Source organism: Molossus molossus, unplaced genomic scaffold, assembly GCF_014108415.1.
Source record: "Molossus molossus isolate mMolMol1 unplaced genomic scaffold, mMolMol1.p scaffold_m16_p_14, whole genome shotgun sequence".
Taxonomy (NCBI): Eukaryota; Metazoa; Chordata; class Mammalia; order Chiroptera; family Molossidae; genus Molossus; species Molossus molossus.
In genome coordinates this window covers 6,764,091-6,783,899 of record NW_023425349.1, presented here as the reverse complement: position 1 = coordinate 6,783,899, position 19,809 = coordinate 6,764,091, and the positions used below count along the sequence as shown (strand labels likewise).

General features: G+C 50.4%; 1 protein-coding gene across 1 annotated transcript; it reads left to right on the top strand.

Moving 5' to 3' along the window:
* The first annotated feature begins 76 nt into the window (after positions 1 to 76).
* On the top strand, positions 77 to 12,291 carry COQ4 (coenzyme Q4). Its single transcript, XM_036262118.1, has 7 exons — positions 77 to 472; positions 758 to 889; positions 2,505 to 2,601; positions 3,125 to 3,227; positions 10,156 to 10,285; positions 10,848 to 10,941; positions 11,457 to 12,291. Exons 1-7 carry the CDS (start codon positions 403 to 405, stop codon positions 11,626 to 11,628), a joined length of 798 nt encoding a protein of 265 aa, XP_036118011.1. The 5' UTR covers positions 77 to 402; the 3' UTR covers positions 11,629 to 12,291.
* The last annotated feature ends 7,518 nt before the right edge of the window (positions 12,292 to 19,809 follow it).

Genomic DNA, 19,809 nt, shown 5'->3' with positions numbered 1-19,809 from the left:
TCCTTACACTGGGCGCCGTCAGGTTTCGCAACCGGAAGTGGTTCTCCTCTTAACATCCTCCGGGGAGAGGTGCTGCGAAAAAGGAAGTCTGGTCCGGCGCTGAACCCCAATGCTAGCGGGACTTACTTGGAGATCCTTTCTGGGGTGAAGTGAGATGGGGAGAGTTTTACATCGGTAGAGTAGGTGGCAGACAGATCGCCTGAGTTTCCTGCTTACACTTAGCGATAGGGCCCTTTCTTGTCCGTGCTGTATTCCCTTCCCCCCTCCCGAAAGGCCCTATTCAGAGTAATAGAGATCGAGGTCTTTTGACCTGACCTTCCCGGCGCTCGGTCGTCAGGAAAGTTGGGAGCGTTGGCCTTGTCCTTCTGGTTGTCCCGCGGCCCCAGGGAAGTGCCTGCTGTCATGGTGACGCTGCTGCGCGAGAGCCTACATCCCCTCCGCCTGCTCCAGCGTCTTCCCGGACCTGCAGGAGGCAAGTGGCGGAGGCGGGAAGTAGTCCTGGGGGACCCCCACACTTTTTTTAAAAAATTTTTTTATTGATTTTTTTTTGTAAGATAGGAAGGGAGAGGGGTAGAGAGAGAAACATCAGATCGGCCGCCTCCTGCACGCCCCACTCTAGGGATGAGCCGGAAACCTGGGCATGTGCCCTGACCAGGAATTGAATCGGAGACCTCTCGGTGCAGACCGCGCTCAGTCCAACGAGACACACCGGCAGGCCCCCGACACTTTTGACCACGGCCTTTTTCTTGCCCGGCAGATGTGCCCTTCCGAGCCGCGAGCCATGGCACCGGCCTGCTCTATCCCGAACACATCCCCACGTCCCCGCTGCAGAAGGCTCTGTTGGCCGCCGGCTCTGCGGGCATGGCCCTCTACAACCCGTATCGCCACGGTAAGGCCGCCCGCGCCCCGCGCCCCAGTGGGGGCCGTTGTCTTGGAAGCCTGGGCAGTTCCGACTTCTGCCAAAGTTTACGTTTCCCATGGGTAACTGGAGAATAGATTAGATTAGGGCACCCACACCTGGTGGCTGTACCTCATAATCACCAGGAACATTCATAAAAGTGCATATGCGTGGGTTCCGCCCTAAACGCGACCAGTCTCTGGCAGGTGTGGAGAGGGGCAGAAGGAAGGGGCCTGGAATCTTGAGTTTCTGCCTTTTGAAACCACTTCCCAGGATATTCTGTCATCCAGCCACAATGAGAACCTCTGGACTAAATAGATGATTTAGAAGTACCCATCGAATGCTAACGTCCCACTAGAAACTAAACTTTATAAGGTTGGGGACCATGACTGCCCTGTAATGGCAGCATTTTGGATAGTGCCTGGCCAATAAATGTTTGCTTGATGTATGACTGGAACATCCTAGGATTCTACGATGCCTTTCTCATCCCTCCCAGGACTTCTTAAGTCTGTTGAGTACTATCACTCCTTCTAATAAAAACAATAATTCTAACTACTCACTGAACACATTCTGGCTGCTCACTGTGCTAAGTGCTTTAATATGATGTTTTTGATTTCGACATTAACCCTATTAGAAAGATGTTATCTGTGCTTCACAAACTAGGACAGTAAGGCTTGAAAATGGGAAGTCGTTTACATAAGATCACCTAGACAGTGACTGCACCTGGGCTCAAACCCAGCACTCTGATACCAAAGCTTGTACCAGTCAATGGAGACATTATATTATTAATGGAGACATTGTGTTGTTAATAATGGATATGAAAATGATCTAGCCCTGGCCGGTTTGGCTCAGCGGTTAGAGCGTCCACCTGCGGTCCGGAGAGACCCGGGTTCGGTTCCCGCTAAGGGCACGTACCTCGGTTGCAGTTTGTCCCCGGCCCTGGTTGGTCGTGCGGGTGGCAGCCACTCGATGTGTCCCTTTCACATCGATGTTTCCCTCTCTCTCTTCCTCTCTCTCCCTCCCACTCTGTCTGTACAAAAAATGGAAAAATGTCCTCGGATGAGGATTAAAAAAAAAGAAAGAAAAGAAAATGATCTATAACCTCTTGAGAGCACTGTGCTAAGCAGAGCCCCCTCGTCCCAATAGAACAGTAACATCAATACTAATAAGTATAGGTATATTGAGCCCTAACTGTGCAGGATGATTTGCTAAGTGTTTAACATGAATCCTCATAACTTAAAGGTAGATTTTTTTTTTTTTTATCCTCACCCGAGGACATTTTTCCATTTTTTGATCAGATAGAGCAGGAGGGAGAGAGAGGAAGAGAGAGAGAAACATCGATGTGAAGGGACACATCGAGTGGCTGCCACCCGCACGACCAACCAGGGCCGGGGACAAACTGCAACCAAGGTACGTGCCCTTAGCGGGAACCAAACCCGGGTCTCTCTGTACCGCAGGCCAACGCTCCAACTGCTGAGCCAAACCGGCCAGGGCTTAAAGGTAGATCTTATTCCTGCTTTATCGCTTAGGAAATTAAGACTCAGACCAGGTCAAGTAACTTATCTAAGGTCATATCCTCCATTTATCCCAATTTCTCTCCTTTCAGACATGGTTGCAGTTCTAGGGGAAACCACAGGATGCCGTGCCCTGAAGGTCCTCAGAGACCAGATGAAGAGGGATCCAGAGGGTTCCCAGATCCTGCAGTAGGTCCCAGCTTTGCCTGGGGGGTTGGGAATATTCTTTGGGGATCCTGCTCTCTCTCTCTCGAGTCTCACTGTGTCAGTTCTATTTCTCTAGGGAGCTCTCGCTATCCTGGCTATGGATGGCTGCACAGGTGGGCACTGCTTAACTCCAGGGATGCCATTCATATATACCCTACAATGACCCCCTGGGTAGTGCCATCTGTTGGCCTCGGCCTAGTTCCAGCCACAAGGCTCTATACCTTCTCTAAGCTCCCATAACACGGACTAGCTCTACCCCTCACCCCTTCCTGTGAGTATCCCGATCGTGTCTGAGGCCTGCCTGCCCAGATTGTGCCTCTGTAGGCAGGAACCACGACTTCCTTGTGGTGATCTCCTCAGTCCCTTCCACCTAGAAGATGCTCCATCAGGACTTGTGGGCCCATTGCTGCTCTGCCCTTCACCTATCACAACCTTGTTCTAGCTGAACCTTTCCCAGCCTTTCCTGGTGCCTTCCCAATACCTAGTCCTGCCTTCTGCCTTGCAGGGAGCGTCCCCGGATCTCTCTGGCCACCCTTGACCTGGGCAAGCTCCAGAGCCTGCCTGAGGGCTCCCTTGGCCGAGAGTATCTCCGTTTCCTGGATGAGAATGTGAGTTTCCAGTTTCTGTGTATGTAGCCCTCACCAGGAAGGTCCGATGAGTGGCATGGGAGTGATGTCCCAAGGAACGAGGAACCCTGAGTTGCCACCATGGGCAGGAGTGCTTTTCAGTCTCTTGTACCAAGGCTCTCTGATTTTCTGTGGGACAATAGGCCAGGTAGATGGGCCAGTAATATCACTCCAACCGATAATTCTGGCCAGTATTCATTAACCTCTTACTGCATTCCCGATGCCAGGCTCATACGTGATCTCGCTGAATCCTCCCAATATCCCTGTCAAGTATGTTTTATTATTATCCCCTTTTAATAGATGAAACTGAGGCTTAGAGGAGTTAAGCCACTTGTTGACTTCATACAGCCAGTGTTAATGGAAGCAGTATACAAACCCAGACCATGCTGTTAACTGCTGCACTGTGTTCCCTGTTCCAGAGACAGTGTTTTTGCCAGGGTATGACAAGTTCTGGCACCCTCCAGCCCTAGGGGAGGGGGCTCCAGTTACTGAGGAACTCATTCACTTGTTAGCATCTGGTATGTGTCATCGAATGGTTCCAGGTCCTGGGGACATAACGGAGAGCTAGACAGACAAGGTCCCTGCCCTCGTGGAGCTGATATTCTGGTTGGGGAGGTAGAGAAGGCAGGAAAAGAAAGAAAGTGTCATATACAAATTCACTTACAATATTTATTGCATAATTAGAACTTCCCAGACAGTATTCATAGCAACTGGGACACAGTGAACAAAACCAGCAAAGAGCCCACTTTATGGAGCTTCCACTCAGCAGATGGTGCTATGAGGACAGCAGTCACTGTGATAGAGGACAGGGTGGCAGTGGTGGTGGCCACTTTTGATAGGGTGGTCATGGGAGACTTACAAGAGGAAGAGGAGCCAGCTCTGAGGAGACATAGGAGAAACATTCTGAGGGATTGGCAAGTGCAAGACTCTACGTGGTTTTTTGGTTTTTTTTTTTAATCCTCACCCAAGGATATTTTGCCAGTTATCCTCAGATAGAGTGGGAGGGAGAGAAAGGAAGAGAGAAAGAAACATCGACGTGAGAGGGACACATCGACTGGTTGCCTCCTCCACAACCCCAACCAGGGCCGGGGACAAACTGCAACCAAGGTACATGCCCTTGAACAGAATCAAACCCGCAATTCATTGGTCTGTGGGCCGACATTCTACTGCTGCTCCAAACCGGCCAGGGCCACTCTGTATGGTTTTCTGTTGTTAATCCTCAACCGAGGATATTTTTTACTGATTTTTAGATAGAGTGGAAGGGAGGGTGAGAGAGAGACACACATTGATTGGTTGCCCCCCACATGACCTCCAACCTGCAACTGAGGTATGTGCCCTTGATCGGGAATTGAACCCTCAACCCCTTGGTCTGTGGTCTGATGCACTAACCGCTGAGCTAGATTGGCAAGGGCAAGGCTCTGCATGTTTAAAGAAAGGGAAACTGAGCCATGTGGCCGCAGAGGAGAGAATCGGGGAAGGCAGTGGACTGGGAGGTCCGCCGGGCCAGGCCCTGCCAGCCATGAGAAGGAGTCTGGTATTTTTTTTTTTTTTGGTGCCAAAACCCAGGAACGAACCATAAGGAGTTTGTATTATTTGTGTGTGTGTGTGTGTGTTTTAATCCTCACCCAAGCACATTTTTCCATTTTTTGTTCAGATAGAGTGGGAGATAGAGAGAGGAAGAGAGAGAGAGAGAGAGAAACATCGAAGTGAAAGGGACACATCAAGTGGCTGCCACCCGCACAACCAACCAGGGCCGGGGACAAACTGCAACCGAGGTACGCACCCTCAGTGGGAACCAAACCCAGGTCTCTCTGGACCGCAGGTCGATGCTCTAACCGCTGAGCCAAACCGGCCAGGGCTGTATTGTATTGTTTTGTTTTATTTTTAACATAAAATAGAAAGTAATTTTATTTCTCTGGAAGAAGCAGATATCCATAGCTAGGGCAGCAACTTTGGTGACAGAGGCTGGTGGGAAGATGGAACAGCACAGGGGGAGAGCTGGGTCAGAGCAGGCCCTAGTAACCCTCCAGGGCAACTACCCCCTTGGTCTCTTTCCAGTCCTGGGGCCGTGGGCCCTGGGCTCTGCCAGGGAACTGTCTGGCACCTATGCACTGCTTCCTGCGCTACCTCAGGCTATTTCCTGGCACTCAGTCCTAAGACCAGCCAAGTCCCAAATCACTGTCCACAGCAAGGCCACATGTCACATCCTGTCTGACACCCCGACTGTCTGCCAGGGGCTCTCTGGGAACGCCCAGCCCTGTGCTGCTCCACCTTTCAGTGTGACCAACACATTCTCCCGGCCCAGAGTCAAGCCTGGCTTTCCTGTGGGCAGGACATGCGGACACACTCCAGCCGCAGGCCCTGCCAGGGTGGATGTAGCCAGAGGTGGGTCAGCGCGGGGCCTGCTGAGGTTACCCTCAGGCCTGGCTTCCCCAGCAACTTACTGCACCTTGACTTGGGGCACCATGGATGGTGCTGGGTGAGGGAGGGACAGGCAAGGCAGGGCTCTCAGGCTCCTGCTGCCTTGGCATCACTCTGCCAATAGGAACAGCAGAGGAGGTTGTATTTTTTTTTTTTTAATCCTCACCTGAGGACATTTTTACATTTATCTTCAGATAGAACGGAAGGGAAAGAGGAAGAGAGAGAGAGAAACATCTATGCGAGAGAGACACATTGACTGGTCACCACCCACACGACCCCAACCAGAGCCGGGGACAAACTGCAACCGAGGTACGTGCCCTTAGCGGGATCCAAACCCAGGACTCTTTGGTCCATGGGCTGATGCTGTAACTGCTGAGCCAAACTGGCCAGGGCGAATTTGTGTTTTTTAATAGGAGCAATCGGAAGCCACTGAGAATTTCAAGCAGGAAACTAATATCTGATTTATAAAAAGACTTTAGGATACAGGTAGATAGCTTCCCTGTCCCCACCCCCACCCGCCAACACAGGCACATCCCAGCAAAGGACCTGTGAGGTGGATGTGCAGCCCGGCTGCAGGAGCCAGCCAGGCTGCAGGAGGTGAAGCAGTGCGTGAGGGTTTCTTTGGAAATGGGTTTCTCAACCTTGGCACTGCTGTCTTTTTGGACTGGAAAATACTTTTTAAAAAAAAAATTTTTTTTTTTATCCTCACCAGAGGACATTTTTTGACATTTTGTTCAGATAGACTGAGTGGGAGGGAGGGAGAGAGAGAGAGAGAGAGAAACATCGACGTGAAAGGGACACATCGAGTGGTTGCCACCCACACAACCCAACCAGGGCCGGGGACAAACTGCAATCGAGGTACGTGCCCCTAGCGGGAACCAAACCTGGGTCTCTCGGGACCGCAGGCCGATGCTCTAACCGCTGAGCCAAACCGGCCAGGGCTGGACTGGAAAATTCTTTGTCATGGGCTGTCCTGTACATTGTAGGATGTTTAGCAGCCTCCCTGGCCTGGCCTATACCCACCAGGCAACAGTAGCACCCCTCTAAGTCTTAACAACCACAAATGTCTCCAGACATTGCAGATGTCCCCTGGTGCACAGTTGAGAACCACTCCTCCAGAAGATTATTATCCCTGAAAAACACCTGCCCCATACATTCCTGACACTTGCCCCTGTCCCATTGTAGACCATCTCCCTCCAGTTCACCAGGATGCACATTAGTTCATCAGTAGGAAACCCACCAGGGTGACCTGCCCCTAGTGTCGCCCACGGAGGGACAACCTTCTTCTGAAGTTCCCCCAGAGCCTGTTATCCTGTTACTGTGGAGGGGATGGGACTGCAGTGGCTTCCCTGGGCACCTTGCCCAGTTCCAGCCCTAGCGATTGTGGCACTTCTAGAGGCTGGAAACCAGCAGCCCACAGAGGGTGAGGTGAAGTAACACCCTTGTGCCAGCAGAGATTTAGATCAAGGTTCAAGGTGAGGCCACCCTTCCTGAGGAGGACATTGGTAGGGAATGTGGTCATTGAGGTTACAGGCATGAGTTTTGGAGTTAAGAGTAGCCTGAGTCAGCCTTGGCCGGTTTGGCTCAGCAGTTGGAACGTTGACCTGTGGACCAGAGAGTCTCGGGTTCGGTTCCCGCTAGGGGCACTTAGTGGAAAAAAAAAGGGTAGCCTGAGTTAGATCCTTCCTCTCTTCCCAGCTTTAGGGCCCTGGGCAAGTCATTGGACCACTCTGAGGCTCAGATTCCCTATGTGAGGAAAGGGACTTAATGTTTGTCTTCCAGGACATTTACACGGCTTATCAAAAATGAATGTTAAAGCGACTGGCTTTGGAATCCAGCAAACTTTGTTTCAAATCCTGACTCAGGCCCTGGCCGGTTTGGCTCAGCGGTTAGAGTGTCGGCCTGCGGTCCAGAGAGACCCGGGTTCGGTTCCCGCTAAGGGCACATACCTCGGTTGCAGTTTGTCCCCGGCCCTGGTTGGGTCGTGAGGGTAGCAACCACTCGATGTGTCCCTTTCACATCGATGTTTCTCTCTCTCTCCCTCCCACTCTATCTGAACAAAATATCGAAAAATGTCCTTGGGTGAGGATAAAAAAACAAAAAAATTCCTGACTCAGCCATCTGATTAGCTGTGTGATCTTGAGCAAGTTAGTTTATCTCTCTTAGCCTCATTGTTCTTACTGTACGGTTTGCTTTTTTTTTTTTTTAATCCTCACCTAAGGATATTTTAACATTTATCTTCAGACAGAGTAGGAGGGAGAGAAAGAGAGAGACACATCAGTGTGAGAGAGACACGTCAATTGGTTGCCACCCACACGACCCCAACCAGGGCCCGGGGATGAACCGCAACTGAGGTACGTGCCCTTGGCTGGAATCAAACCCCGAACTCTTTGGTCTGTGGGCCGACGCTCTAACCACTGAGCCAAACCAGCCAGGGCTCGTTCGTATCTGTATCTGAAGCTCTCAGTGCTCTCTGCTCCCTAGATGGTCATGAGGATGAAGTATGATAATATATGTGAATGACATCGTATAGTGCAGGCACATAGTAGGGACTCCGTAAGTGCAGCTGCAATGACTACGATCATCTTCAGCTTCACAAAGTAGAACGCTGCAGAAGAAATTAGGCCAGTGAGGCCACAGACAGACTGCAGCGTGGAGCCAGCAGCCCCACACAGACCTCGCCACCTCTGGACGGGCTGAGGCCACGCTTCAGGACCAGAAAGATCGGCTCTTCCCACACTCTGTGTGCTACTGAGGACTCAGAGAGGTGGTGGGTGGGTGAAAGGACAGTTGACTGTCCCACCTGGGGTTAGAAAAGTGCCTGGGCTGGCCATTCAAGGGATGTTTTGTCATCCAGGCCATGAAGACAAAACAGTGAGCAAAGCAGCAAGCCCAATCTTGTGCCGCTGGCAGGCTGCAGCACTGTTCATAGAAACAACGCTGGCCTTGTAGGGAATTTAAAAGCTGGTACTAGCTACTTTAACAAAGCAAAAAGGAACAGGTGGAGTTAATTTTTTTTTTTTATCCTCACCCGAGGACATTTTTCCATTTTTTTGTTCAGATAGAGTGGGAGAGAGAGAGAGAGAAACATCGACGTGAAAGGGACACATCGAGTGGCTGCCACCCACACGACCCAACCAGGGCCGGGGACAAACTGCAACCGAGGTACATGCCCTTAGCGGGAACCGAACCCGGGTCTCTCTGGGCCACAGGCCAACGCTCCAACCACTGAGCCAAACCAGCCAGGGCTGGAGTTAATTTTAATAACATTGTGTTTAACCCAGTGTATCTAATATATGTTTTAACATGTGGTCAATATTTTTTCATTATTGTAATTTGACATTATTCTCATACTAAGTCTTTGAAATCCAGAGAGCACCTTAGGATCCTTAGCTCATGCTAAGAATGTTTTTTTATTTTTTCAATTTATAATTGTGGTAAAAACAAACAAACAAATTTTCCATCTTCCCTGTCCAGTTAGCTGGGTTGGTTAGAGCATCATCCATTATACCAAGGCTGTGGGTTTGATCCCCGGTCAGGGCACATATCAGAATCAACTAACGGCCCGGCTGGTGTGGCTCAGTGGTTGAGCGTCAACCCATCCACCAGTCAGGGCACATGCCCACATTGTGGACCTGATCCCCAGTGGGGGCCATGCAGGAGGTGGCCAGTCGATGTTCTCTCTCATCGATGTTTCTATCTTTATCTCCTCTCTTCCTCTCTCTCTCATATCAATAAAGAAAAAAAAAAAGCCTTTAAAAAAAAGAATCAACCAATGGCCCTGGCCAGTTCAGCTCAGTGGTTAGAGCATCGACCCATGGACTGAAGAGTCGTGGGTTTGATTCCAGTCAAGGGCACATACCTCTGCGGTTCATCCCTGGCCCTGGTCAGGGTCGTGCGGGAGGCAACCAGTTGATGTGTCTCTCTGACATTGATGTTTCTCTCTGTCTGTCTGTCTCCACGCCCCCACTCTGTCTGAAGATAAATGGGAAAATATCCTCAGCTGAGGATTTAAAAAAAAAAAAGAATCAACCAATGAATGCATCAATAAGTTGAACAAATCGATGTCTCTCTCTCTCTCTTTTTCAAATCAAATTAAAAATTTTTCTCATCCATTTCTAGATGGAAAGCTCAGTAGTGTTAAATATATTCACATTGTTGTGCAACCAATTTCCTGAGCTTTTTCATCTTGTAAAACGGAAACTCTATCTATTAAACGACTCCTGCCCCCTCCCGCCTGGGGCTTCTTCACCACAGATTACAACATACGTTATGTGTGAGTTGGCAGATGGCATAGGCTGAGGGGTTGTCAATACCACCACATTCCCTGCCCAGGGATCCCTGTCAGCAGGTACAGACAGGTGCAAAGCCCCCAGGAAGTTCTGAGGGTAGGAGTTTGGTGGGAGTGGTTGACCGAGTCAAGGAGAGGCTGGCAGTCGGGCCTTGGGGACTGTGAGGAAGGGGGCTAGGGGAGGCTCACGGTTGTCAGAGGGTTTCCCCAGATACCCGAGCGCCCACCCGATTCGTGGACGATGAGGAGCTGGCGTATGTGATCCAGCGGTACCGGGAGGTGCACGACATGTTCCACACCCTGCTGGGGATGCCCACCAACATCCTGGGTGAGTGCCGCCTCGCCAGCTGCCTTGGGAGTGGGGGTGGGCAGGGCACCCCAGCAAGCCTGTCCTCCAGGGTCTGTTCAGGGCCAGGGCGAGGCTTGCAGGTCTCTGCCTCCCACCACTTAGCTTGTTGGTGCCTCGTTTTTCTGCTTCACCCGAACATCTTGGTAGCATCCGTGCTATCCCCACTGTTTCTTTGTTGTTAATCCTCACTGGAGGATATTCTTCCATTGGTTGTTTTTTTTATCCTCACCCGAGGATATTTTTGCATTTTTTTGTTCAGATAGAGTGGGAGAGAGAGAGAGACATCGACGTGAAGGGACATATCGAGTGGCTGCCACCCACACGACCAACCAGGGCCGGGGACAAACTGCAACTGAGGTACGTGCCCTTGGCAGGAACGGAACCTGGGTCTCTCTGGACCACAGGCCGACACTCTAACCACTGGGCCAAACCGGCCAGGGCTGGCTGACCCTTTCTAGAGAAGAGATAACTTAGAAGGAAGCAGCACCACTGGCCTCTCTTCCTACTCACCTCTTACCTCATCCCTCACCCTTTCCCCCAGGGGAGATTGTGGTGAAGTGGTTTGAAGCTGTCCAGACCGGCCTGCCCATGTGCATCCTCAGTGCTCTCTTCGGACCAGTCCGACTCAGTGCCCAGTAAGTTCTGAAGGGGTGTGGTCAAGGGAGAGCTTCAAGGGGCAAGGCTCCAGGAAAGGGAGAGCATGCTGCCTTCCTGAGCAGCCTCGATGGTCCCCCGGGAAGCCAGGGTGGGAAGAACGGGACGGAGAGGGGAAACGGGCCGGGCGCAGGGTCTCCGGGACAGCAGATGAAGCCTGGACATGTCATGGGACCCTAGGGTCTCTTGGGCCCTGTAGGCCTTAGTGCCAGGTCAGAATGATGCAGCTGTGGTTGGGGGCAATCTAGCATTTGTTTCTGGAGTTAGGTAACCCTCAATTTAAACCTGGGCTTTGGCATGATCAAGATGTGTGGCTTTGGGCACGGGATTTTAACCTCACTGAGCTTCTGCGTCCTCATTTAAAAACTGGCGACAATAGCTACCTTCGTCTTGGGTCTGTGTGAGGGTGAACCGAGAAGGTGCACAGGGACTACTAGGCACACCGCGTGCCCAGCCTCAGGACCTTCTGTTTTCTTTTCCCTCTGCTGCCCCACAGGCACCTGCAAGTGCTGGTCTCGGAGCTGGTCCCATGGGCAGTTCAGAATGGGCGCAGGGCCCCGTGTGTCCTCAACCTGTACTATGAGCGGCGCTGGGAGCAGCCCCTGACAGCTCTGCGGGAGGAGTTGGGCATCACCGAGCCCCCCATGCACATCAAGCACCTGGCCTAGGCCCGGAGCAGCTGAGCCAGGAGGGCCTGGCCTGGCTCCCCACCCTCACTCACCCCACCCACTTCGCCTGGAGGCGGAGGACTCCTTACCACTACCTTTGTTCCTTTTCTTTGAACACTGACCCTTGGACACCATTTATCAGAATTTGTCATAACACTGCTGAGTGGCTTTGAGGGCCAGCCCAGGAGGGAGCAGGCAGTGCAGTGGGCTCCTAGGGGGCCCGGAGCTGCCCAAAGAGGACTGCATGTGGACAGGAGCTCATCTAGGGTTGTGCAAGAATGTGTCTGGTCCACACCCCTGTTCTAGACCCCTCCCTGCAGCCAGGGTGTTCTGGGTGCCAGGCTGTGTGTCTTCCCAGGACTGAGGACAAGACCCAATTCCAAAGGCCAGAGGAGAGGGAGGCAGAGAGGGAAGGGAGTCTCCACTGTCTGAACAAAGCTTCCCATCAGGTCAAGTGCCTGCTACCCCTGCCTTTGCCCGGTGCTGGCTACCTCTGGCGGCCTCGGCCTTCGAGCCCCAAGAAGAAACAGCCCCTCCAGCCTGCACTTCAGTTGCTCCCCCCATCTCTGGCCTGAAGTGGGACAAATGGATTCAAGCTCCCAACTCCTGTACGGTTTTCTACCTGAGGCCCATTTCATCAATAAAAGGGGAGTGAAAACAGCACCCACCTCCTCTGGTGGTTGTGGAGGTTTCATGAGCTGAAGCTTAGTAGAAAGGCCTCCAAGAAAGGACCTGAGGCGGGAGCAGTCGCGGTGCTGTGTGCAGGCGGAGCAGGCGGGGCGCGACTACGGGGTCATTTGGAGCAGCATCCAGGCATTTCCCACAGGTTAGCGCCCAGGAGGGGAGACGGGTGAAAGGGTTGTTGAAAGGTGGTTCTGTCTTTAGACTTAGAACCAGACACACGGCCAGAATGGCAGAGCCGTAGTGTTTGGGCGGCTAGCTCCTCATTGTGTGGCTAGGGTAACAAAGGCCCAGAGATGGGCAAGGAATTGCCTGGAGTGACTAGAACACAGGTTGCAAGGCCTCCTGCCTGGTTTTCCTGTGCCTCCATTTCCCTATGGGTCATAACAACTACAGCGTATATACAGCTGTGCTCTGTGTCAGGCAGCGCCAAGCCCTTGTGTATATCATCACATTGAAACCAACCATCACAGGGAGGTAGTACTATTGTATTTTACTAAGGAGACAATAGGAACGGAGCCGGGGCTGGAACCAGGGGTTTCGAAGACCTGCTCAGCACTGCCACGCTTGGCATCAGCCTTGTGCCCACCACATCCCAGTCAGGGCTCCCAGGGCAGAGGGAGAGCGTGGGAGGCTGGAGGCTGACCGTGGAACCGTGGCCTTTTCGAGAGGGAGGTCTTTTCCTGCGCTCTGCATTTGCAGAAAGAGGAAGGGATTGGGTGAGCTCATACCTCATCAGTCTGCAGTATAGGCCACCTTTCCAGACCTGCCATCAGTTTCCATGGCTTCCCATCGTCCCAGGGCAGTAAAAGTCAATGGTGCCAAGGTCAAATGGCCTCTGCCCAGTCTGGTAGCTTACTGCCCCAGCCACTTGGTGCCTGCATGACCCTGGGCCTTACAGCACTCAAGAGATGGGCACTGGGCATTGGGATTGGCTAGGGGCAGTATGGAGGGTAGAGTCCTGTTTCCAAATCATAGGGTGACATTTTTATCATCAGCTGGAGAAAACTTATCCTGGAAGTAGCTACCTCTTACTGAGTTCTTAGCACAGCCCATGAGGCCCTGGCAGCTACTGCCTAGAAACTCACACTCATCTCAGTAAACCACATTGGCCTTTTTCCCCAGGTCATTATAGTTAGGTCCTTGCCATTCACATCTGTGCTCAAATGTCACCTCAAGAGGGACCTTCCCTGACCACACCATCTGAAGCAGCCCCTCCCCTTTACTCCATCAACTTTAGAGTGCTTACCACTCTGAAATGATCTTGTTTACGTTTTTTTGTTTTTTTTTTCAGAAGGAGACTGATTTGTTCCACTAATGTATGCACTCACTGGTTGATTCTTATATGTGCCCTGACCAGAAATTGAATCTGCAACCATGGCATATGGGGAGAATGCTCTAACCAACTGAGCTCCCGAAATTATCTTGTTTATAAGTCCTGTGTCTGCTCCAGGAGGACAAGGACCCCGTTCTTTCCCACAGCTGCTGGGGGCAGGCTGGGCACACAGCAGGGACTCGCAGCTTCATTGTTGAAGGAGTGGATTCGAAGCCCCACGCTGAGACCCCCAGTGCAGGATCCTATTCAGTCCCCACAACAACCTCACTTCATGCTGAAGGCCCTGGGTCTCAGGTTCGGGAAATGACCTGGGGTCGCACAGCTGGGGTGTGGTGGAGCTTGTCCCGGGATACACAGGTCTTGAGTCCCCTCCCAGCCATATATAGCTGACCCCAGAGCAGTGTTTGGGGGCACAGGCTCTAAAGACAGGGAGGCCTGGCCCGCCACTGACCAGCTCTGCACCTCTGCAGTAGGCACGGCACCCCTTTGGGCCTCTGTTTTCTCATCTGTAAAATAGGGAGAGTATATGCCTGTCTCACAACAGGATCGTGTGCATGTGTGGTGCTTTAGCACACAGTAAGCACTTAGGAAACGGAAGCTCTCATATGCCAGGAAGGCCCTTGGGAGCCTCTGAAGTCACCATGTAAACAATAAACCAGAGGTATTTCTTTTGCACACACCCAGAGTGGGAGGGTTTACACAACTCAGAGGGTACTAATCCCAAATACCACTGCATATCTATAGGGTAAGTGCCTACTGTGTGCCAGGGGTCAAACCACTCTACCCTGGGGAGGTTTAATTCAAATCAGTACAAGTGTCAGTTCCTGATAAGTCTGGAGATTTAAGTGCTGATGTTAGTTCCCTAATGCAGGGCAGATGAGGGTCATGTCCGTGGAAAGGAGCTCACTGTGAGGTCAGCCCAAGCTGAGCCTGTCCCACAAATGACAGCACCCAGCTCCTTCCCTTCCTAAGAACTTCCAAAGTCTCTGCACCAGGATAAACTCAGGTTGGCACACGAAGGCCTTTTTATTCTTTTTAAAATCCTCACCGAGGATATTTTTCCATTTATCTTCAGATAGAGCAGGAGGGAAAGAGAGAGGAAGAGAGAGAGAAACATCCATGTGAGAGAGACCTGAGACTCTGATCCTTGGGCCGACTCTAACCACTGAGCCAAACTGGCCAGGGCACGAAGTCCTGTCCAATCACTTCCTACCACATGGCCTTCCCCTGGCCATGTATCCTGATGCACAAGCCCACCGGTCTCCAATCATTCCACGAGTATCCTCTAAGTGTCTACTTATTGCTGGGGGTCTCAGTGATCAAGACAGTTGCTTCCCCACCCTCTTGGAGTTGAGCAGCTTTATTGGCAGCTGAAGACTTCCATGTGCCAGCCCTGTGCTGACAGCTTAGCATGCATCTCTCATTGAATCAATACCCGGCCCTATGAGGCAGGGATCGTGGTGCCTGTATTCCCATAATACGAATGAGGACAATGAGGCTCCACAGGGAGGGGTGATTTGCCCAATGTCCCACGGTTGGGGCTAGAAGTGCAACCCAGATGCATCTGACTACAAAGCAAAGAAGACGTCATAATAATTGACAGAAGTGCAGTGAGCACTTGGTGAGGGACACCTAGTCTAGTGAGCTAATCTCTACCCACCCACCCTCTGTGTGTCTGACTAGACTATAAGCAGCTTGCAGGCAGACTTTTTTTTTTTTAATCTTTATTGTTGAATATAGTACAGATGTTCATTTTTCCTCCATTGACCCCCTCCTCCCCACTCCCACCCCCCTCCTGCCTTTTTCCACACTGTTGTCTGTGTCCATTGGTTATGCATGTAAGTTCTTTGGTTTATTTCTTCCCACCCCCTAACCCCCTTCCCTTTGAGGTTTGTCAGTCTAGCAACCAATTTGTACTTCTTAATCCCTTCACCTTTTTCACCCATTCCCCCAACCCCCCTCCCATCTGGCAACCAACAAAATGTTCTCTGTATCTATGAGAATGTTTTTGTTCAGCCTGTTCATTTTGTTTGTGGATTTGATTGTCGATAGATATGTATTCATTGCCATTTTGTTTGTTCATATATTTTATCTTTTTCTTCAAAAAGACCCTTCAACATTTCATATAATAACGATTTGGTGGTGATGAACTCCTTTAACTTTTTCTTGTCTGGGGAACTCTTTATATGGCCATCGATTCTAAATGACAGCTTTGCAGGATAGAGTAATCTTGGTTGTAGGTTCTTGCTTTTCATCACTCTGAATATTTCTTGCCATTCCCTTCTGGCCTGCAAAGTTTCTTTTGAGAAATCAGCTGACAGTCTTATGGGAACTCCCTTGTAGGTAACTAACTGCTTTTCTCTTGATGCATTTAAGAGTCTCTCTTCGTCTTAAACCTTTTGCATTTTGATGATGATATGTCTTGGTGTGGGCCTCTTGGGGTTCATCTTGTTTAGGGCTTTCTATGCTTCCTGGACTTGTATGTCTGTTTCCTTCACCAAGTTAGGGAAGTTTTCTGCCATTGTTGTTTCAAATAGGTTTTCGATTTCTTGTTCTCTCTCTTCTCCTTCTGGCATCCCCAAGATGCGAATATTGGCATGCTTGAAGTTGTCCCAGAAGCTCCTTACACTATCCTCATTTTTTGGAATACTTTTTTCTTTTTGCTTTTCTGATTGGGTGTTTTTAGCTTCCTTATATTCCAAGTCGATGGTTTGCTTCTTGGCTTTACCTACTCTACTATTGAATCTGTGTAAATTATTCTTTATTTCAGTTAGTGCCTCCTTCATTTCTGACTGTGCATCCTTCATTTCTGACTGGTCCTTTTTTATGCTCTTGAGACCCTCACTAAGTTCGCTGAGGTTCTCACTAAGTTCATTGAGCATCCTTATAAGCAGTATTTTGAACTCAGCACCTGTTAGGTTGCTTATCTCCATTTCGCTTAGTTCTTTCCCTGGGGTTTTGTTCTGTTCTTCCCTTTGGGACCTGTTTCTTTGTCTCCTCATTTTGGATGCCTCCCTGTGTTTGTTTGTTTCTGTGTATTACTTGAGAGGTATAGGGCTATCTGAGACCAGATGCTGCTTGTTTGAAAGAATTTAGGAAAATCTGAAGCAGGATCCAAGACAGGCCAATCCTATGGTTAAGCAACTGGCAACAGCTTGGGTGGGCCTGAAAGTTGGGTGGGGCGGGGCCTCAGGGAGTCACCAGGGCGGGGCTACCAGTGTGAGCCAGGTTGCTGGAGTTCCAGATATGGCGACTGTCTGCTGACCCAGGGAAGGGCTCACCAAAGTAACAAAGGCTTCTGACAGTACGTCTGTCCCGGAGAAAGCCCCCTCTCCAGCCCTCGCTCCAAGGCCAAACAGCTCAGTTCTTCCCTGTATGTCTCTGGCGCCCTGGAGCTGCCTCCCCTCCAAGCTTAGAGGGAGAGAGTCTGATAAGTCCGTGTGCGGGCCCTTTAAGAGGAGCTGCCTGGGGCTCCAGCCGCTTCAGCCTCCCTGAGCCTCAGTTCCCACTGGTTTTTCCAGCCAGAAGTGATGGGGATTCTCTTCCTGGCACTGGAACCCTGAGCGGGGCACCTGGTGTGGGACGGGGACCCCTCAGTCCTCAGGGAGGACCTTCCCAGCTGAGGTGTCCTCCTGATTTTATCCGCCACACGTGGGTGTGGGACCAGCCCGTCTGCCTCCGCCCTCCCACCGGTCTCAGTGTGGCTGCTGCTTTAATTCCGTAGCTGTAGGGCTTCCATTCGGCTCGATTTCAGGAGGTTCTGAATGATGGTGGTTCTGTAGTTTAGTTGTAACATTTTATTTATTTATTTATTTTTATCCTCACCCGAGGACATTTTTCCATTTTTTGTTTAGATAAAGTGGGAGGGAGGGAGAGAGAGAGAGAAACATCGATGTGAAAGGGACACATCGAGTGGCTGCCACCCGCACGACCAACCAGGGCCGGGGACAAACTGCAACCGAGGTACATGCCCCTAGCAGGAACCGAATCTGGGTCTCTCTGGACCGCAGGCCGACGCTCTAACTGCTGAGCCAAACCGGCCAGGGCGTAGTTGTAACTTTGATGTGGTTGTGGGAGGACGCGATACCGCGTTTGCCTATGCCGCCATCTTGACCGGAAGTCTCCAGACTGTTTTGTTTCCTCTTTGTTCCCTGTACCTACCCCTCAGGCCTGGCCCGGTGTCTGGTGGGTATACTGCTTTGGCTTTACCAATATTTCTGGCCTGGTGGAGAAAAGGGGGACTGGTCACCACTGCCCTCCTCCAAATTCTCACTTGCTTTTTTTGCATATGACTTCAGTAGTTGATGTGGAAATAATCATAATTATATCCCTGTATCCTGGTGTGGATAAAGTCAGCACTTGCAATTCACTCTCCCAGTCAAACATTTATCAAGCTTCTGTTATTTTCTTTCAATTTTTGTTAATTCATTTTTGTTACAGATGTTTCTCCTTTCCCCCCCAGATACCCTCCTCCCCATCCTGCGCCCCCCCCTCCAGCTTCTGTTATTTTCTAAGCTCTGTGAATACAATCAGAGATAATCTTCATGTCTAGATTTTGTAGGTGCTTTGTGGTCAATGAACCTGTAAGCTACAATAACAAATATATCAAGTGCTAATTCAAACGTTCCCCATGACTCTCCACAGAAATGCTGTGAGGTAATCACTATTAGTATGTCCTCATTTTTCTCTTTTTTAAGCCTCACCCAAAGATATTTTTCTATTTATCTGCAGATAGAGTGGGAGGGAGATAGAGGAAGAAAGGGAGAGAGAGAAATATCAACGTGAGAGGGACACATTGACTGGTTACCTCTTGCACGACCCTAACCAGGGCCGGGGACCAAACTGCCCTTGGCCAGAATTGAACCTGTGACTCATTGGTCTGCGGGCTGATGCTCTACCGCTGAGCCAAACGAGCCAGGGCAGTATGTCCTCATTTTCACATGTAAGAAGAAATGGAGAATTTGAACTGTCTTTTAATAATTTTTCTTTATTTTAGAGAGAGAGGAAGGAAGAGGGGGAGAGATGGCCATCTCCTGCTTGCCCCTGACTGGGGATCAGGCCCACAACCTGGGCTTGTGCCCTGACTGTGAATCGAACTGTCAGCCTCTTGGTGCACGGGTGATGCTCAACCACTGAGCCACAGAGGCCGGGCTACTTTGTATAGTTTGGATATTAAACCCTTATCAGATGTATCTTTGGCAAATATGTTCTCCCAAAGAGTTTGTTCCCTTTTCATTTTGATGCTGATTTCTTTTGCGTACAGAAGCTTTTTAGTTTGATATAGTACCATTTATTACCCTTTTTCCGTTGTTTCTGTTGCCTTAGGTAATGTTTCAGTGAAAATTTTGCTACAGGTGATATCTGAGATTTTGCTGCTTACCTTTTCCTCTAGGATTTTTATGGTTTCATGACTTACATTTAAGTCTTTTATCCATTTTGAGTTTATTCTTGTGTTTGGTGTAAGTTGGTGGTCTAATTTCATTCAAATTTTAATCCCTGAAACTGCCCCTACTCCTTTTAAGGACTTCTACTGGACTAAAGGCTTAAGGGATCTATTCAAAGAAGATGGCAAACGTGGATGACCAACATATTTTGTTTATCAAGGAACCAAGTTTTCAGACGCCCAGAGCTGCCCAGGGCTGGGAAGCTGGCGTATGGCTCAGGGCTCAGCAGATGGCATAACAAATATAGTCAGTGACTTGGAAGTTGATTTCCTGCAGGGTTCAGAGGTCAAAGTTAGGCAAAGGTCTCCAGATCCATGCCCTTTGTACCATCAGGTGTGCCGGGTTGCTTATAAGATACCACAGCTAGGAAAGAATTTTTATTGTCCCAGAAGCAGAGGTGAGAGGTGCTCGAGTCTGCAGGTCTTCTGAACCGTCTAAAGGTACTGTGTCCACAAATACCCAAATGGAATTGAGGGAGGACCCGACTCTGGCGGGCCTCGAAACCACACCTTTGAATAACCATTCCAGATTCAACTCGGAAGTCCAATGCGCTAGCCAGTGCCCCACAAAACCAGTTACCGGAGTTTATCCTTGCTAACCTCTGTCCGAAACCACCCTTTTAGCTCTCTAACAGGTGCGGCGCTGGGCCTTTGCCGAATGCTCCCCGGGTCTAAACGCGGACTCCGGGTTCTCCGCCATCATTGGGGTTGGGGTGCTCTC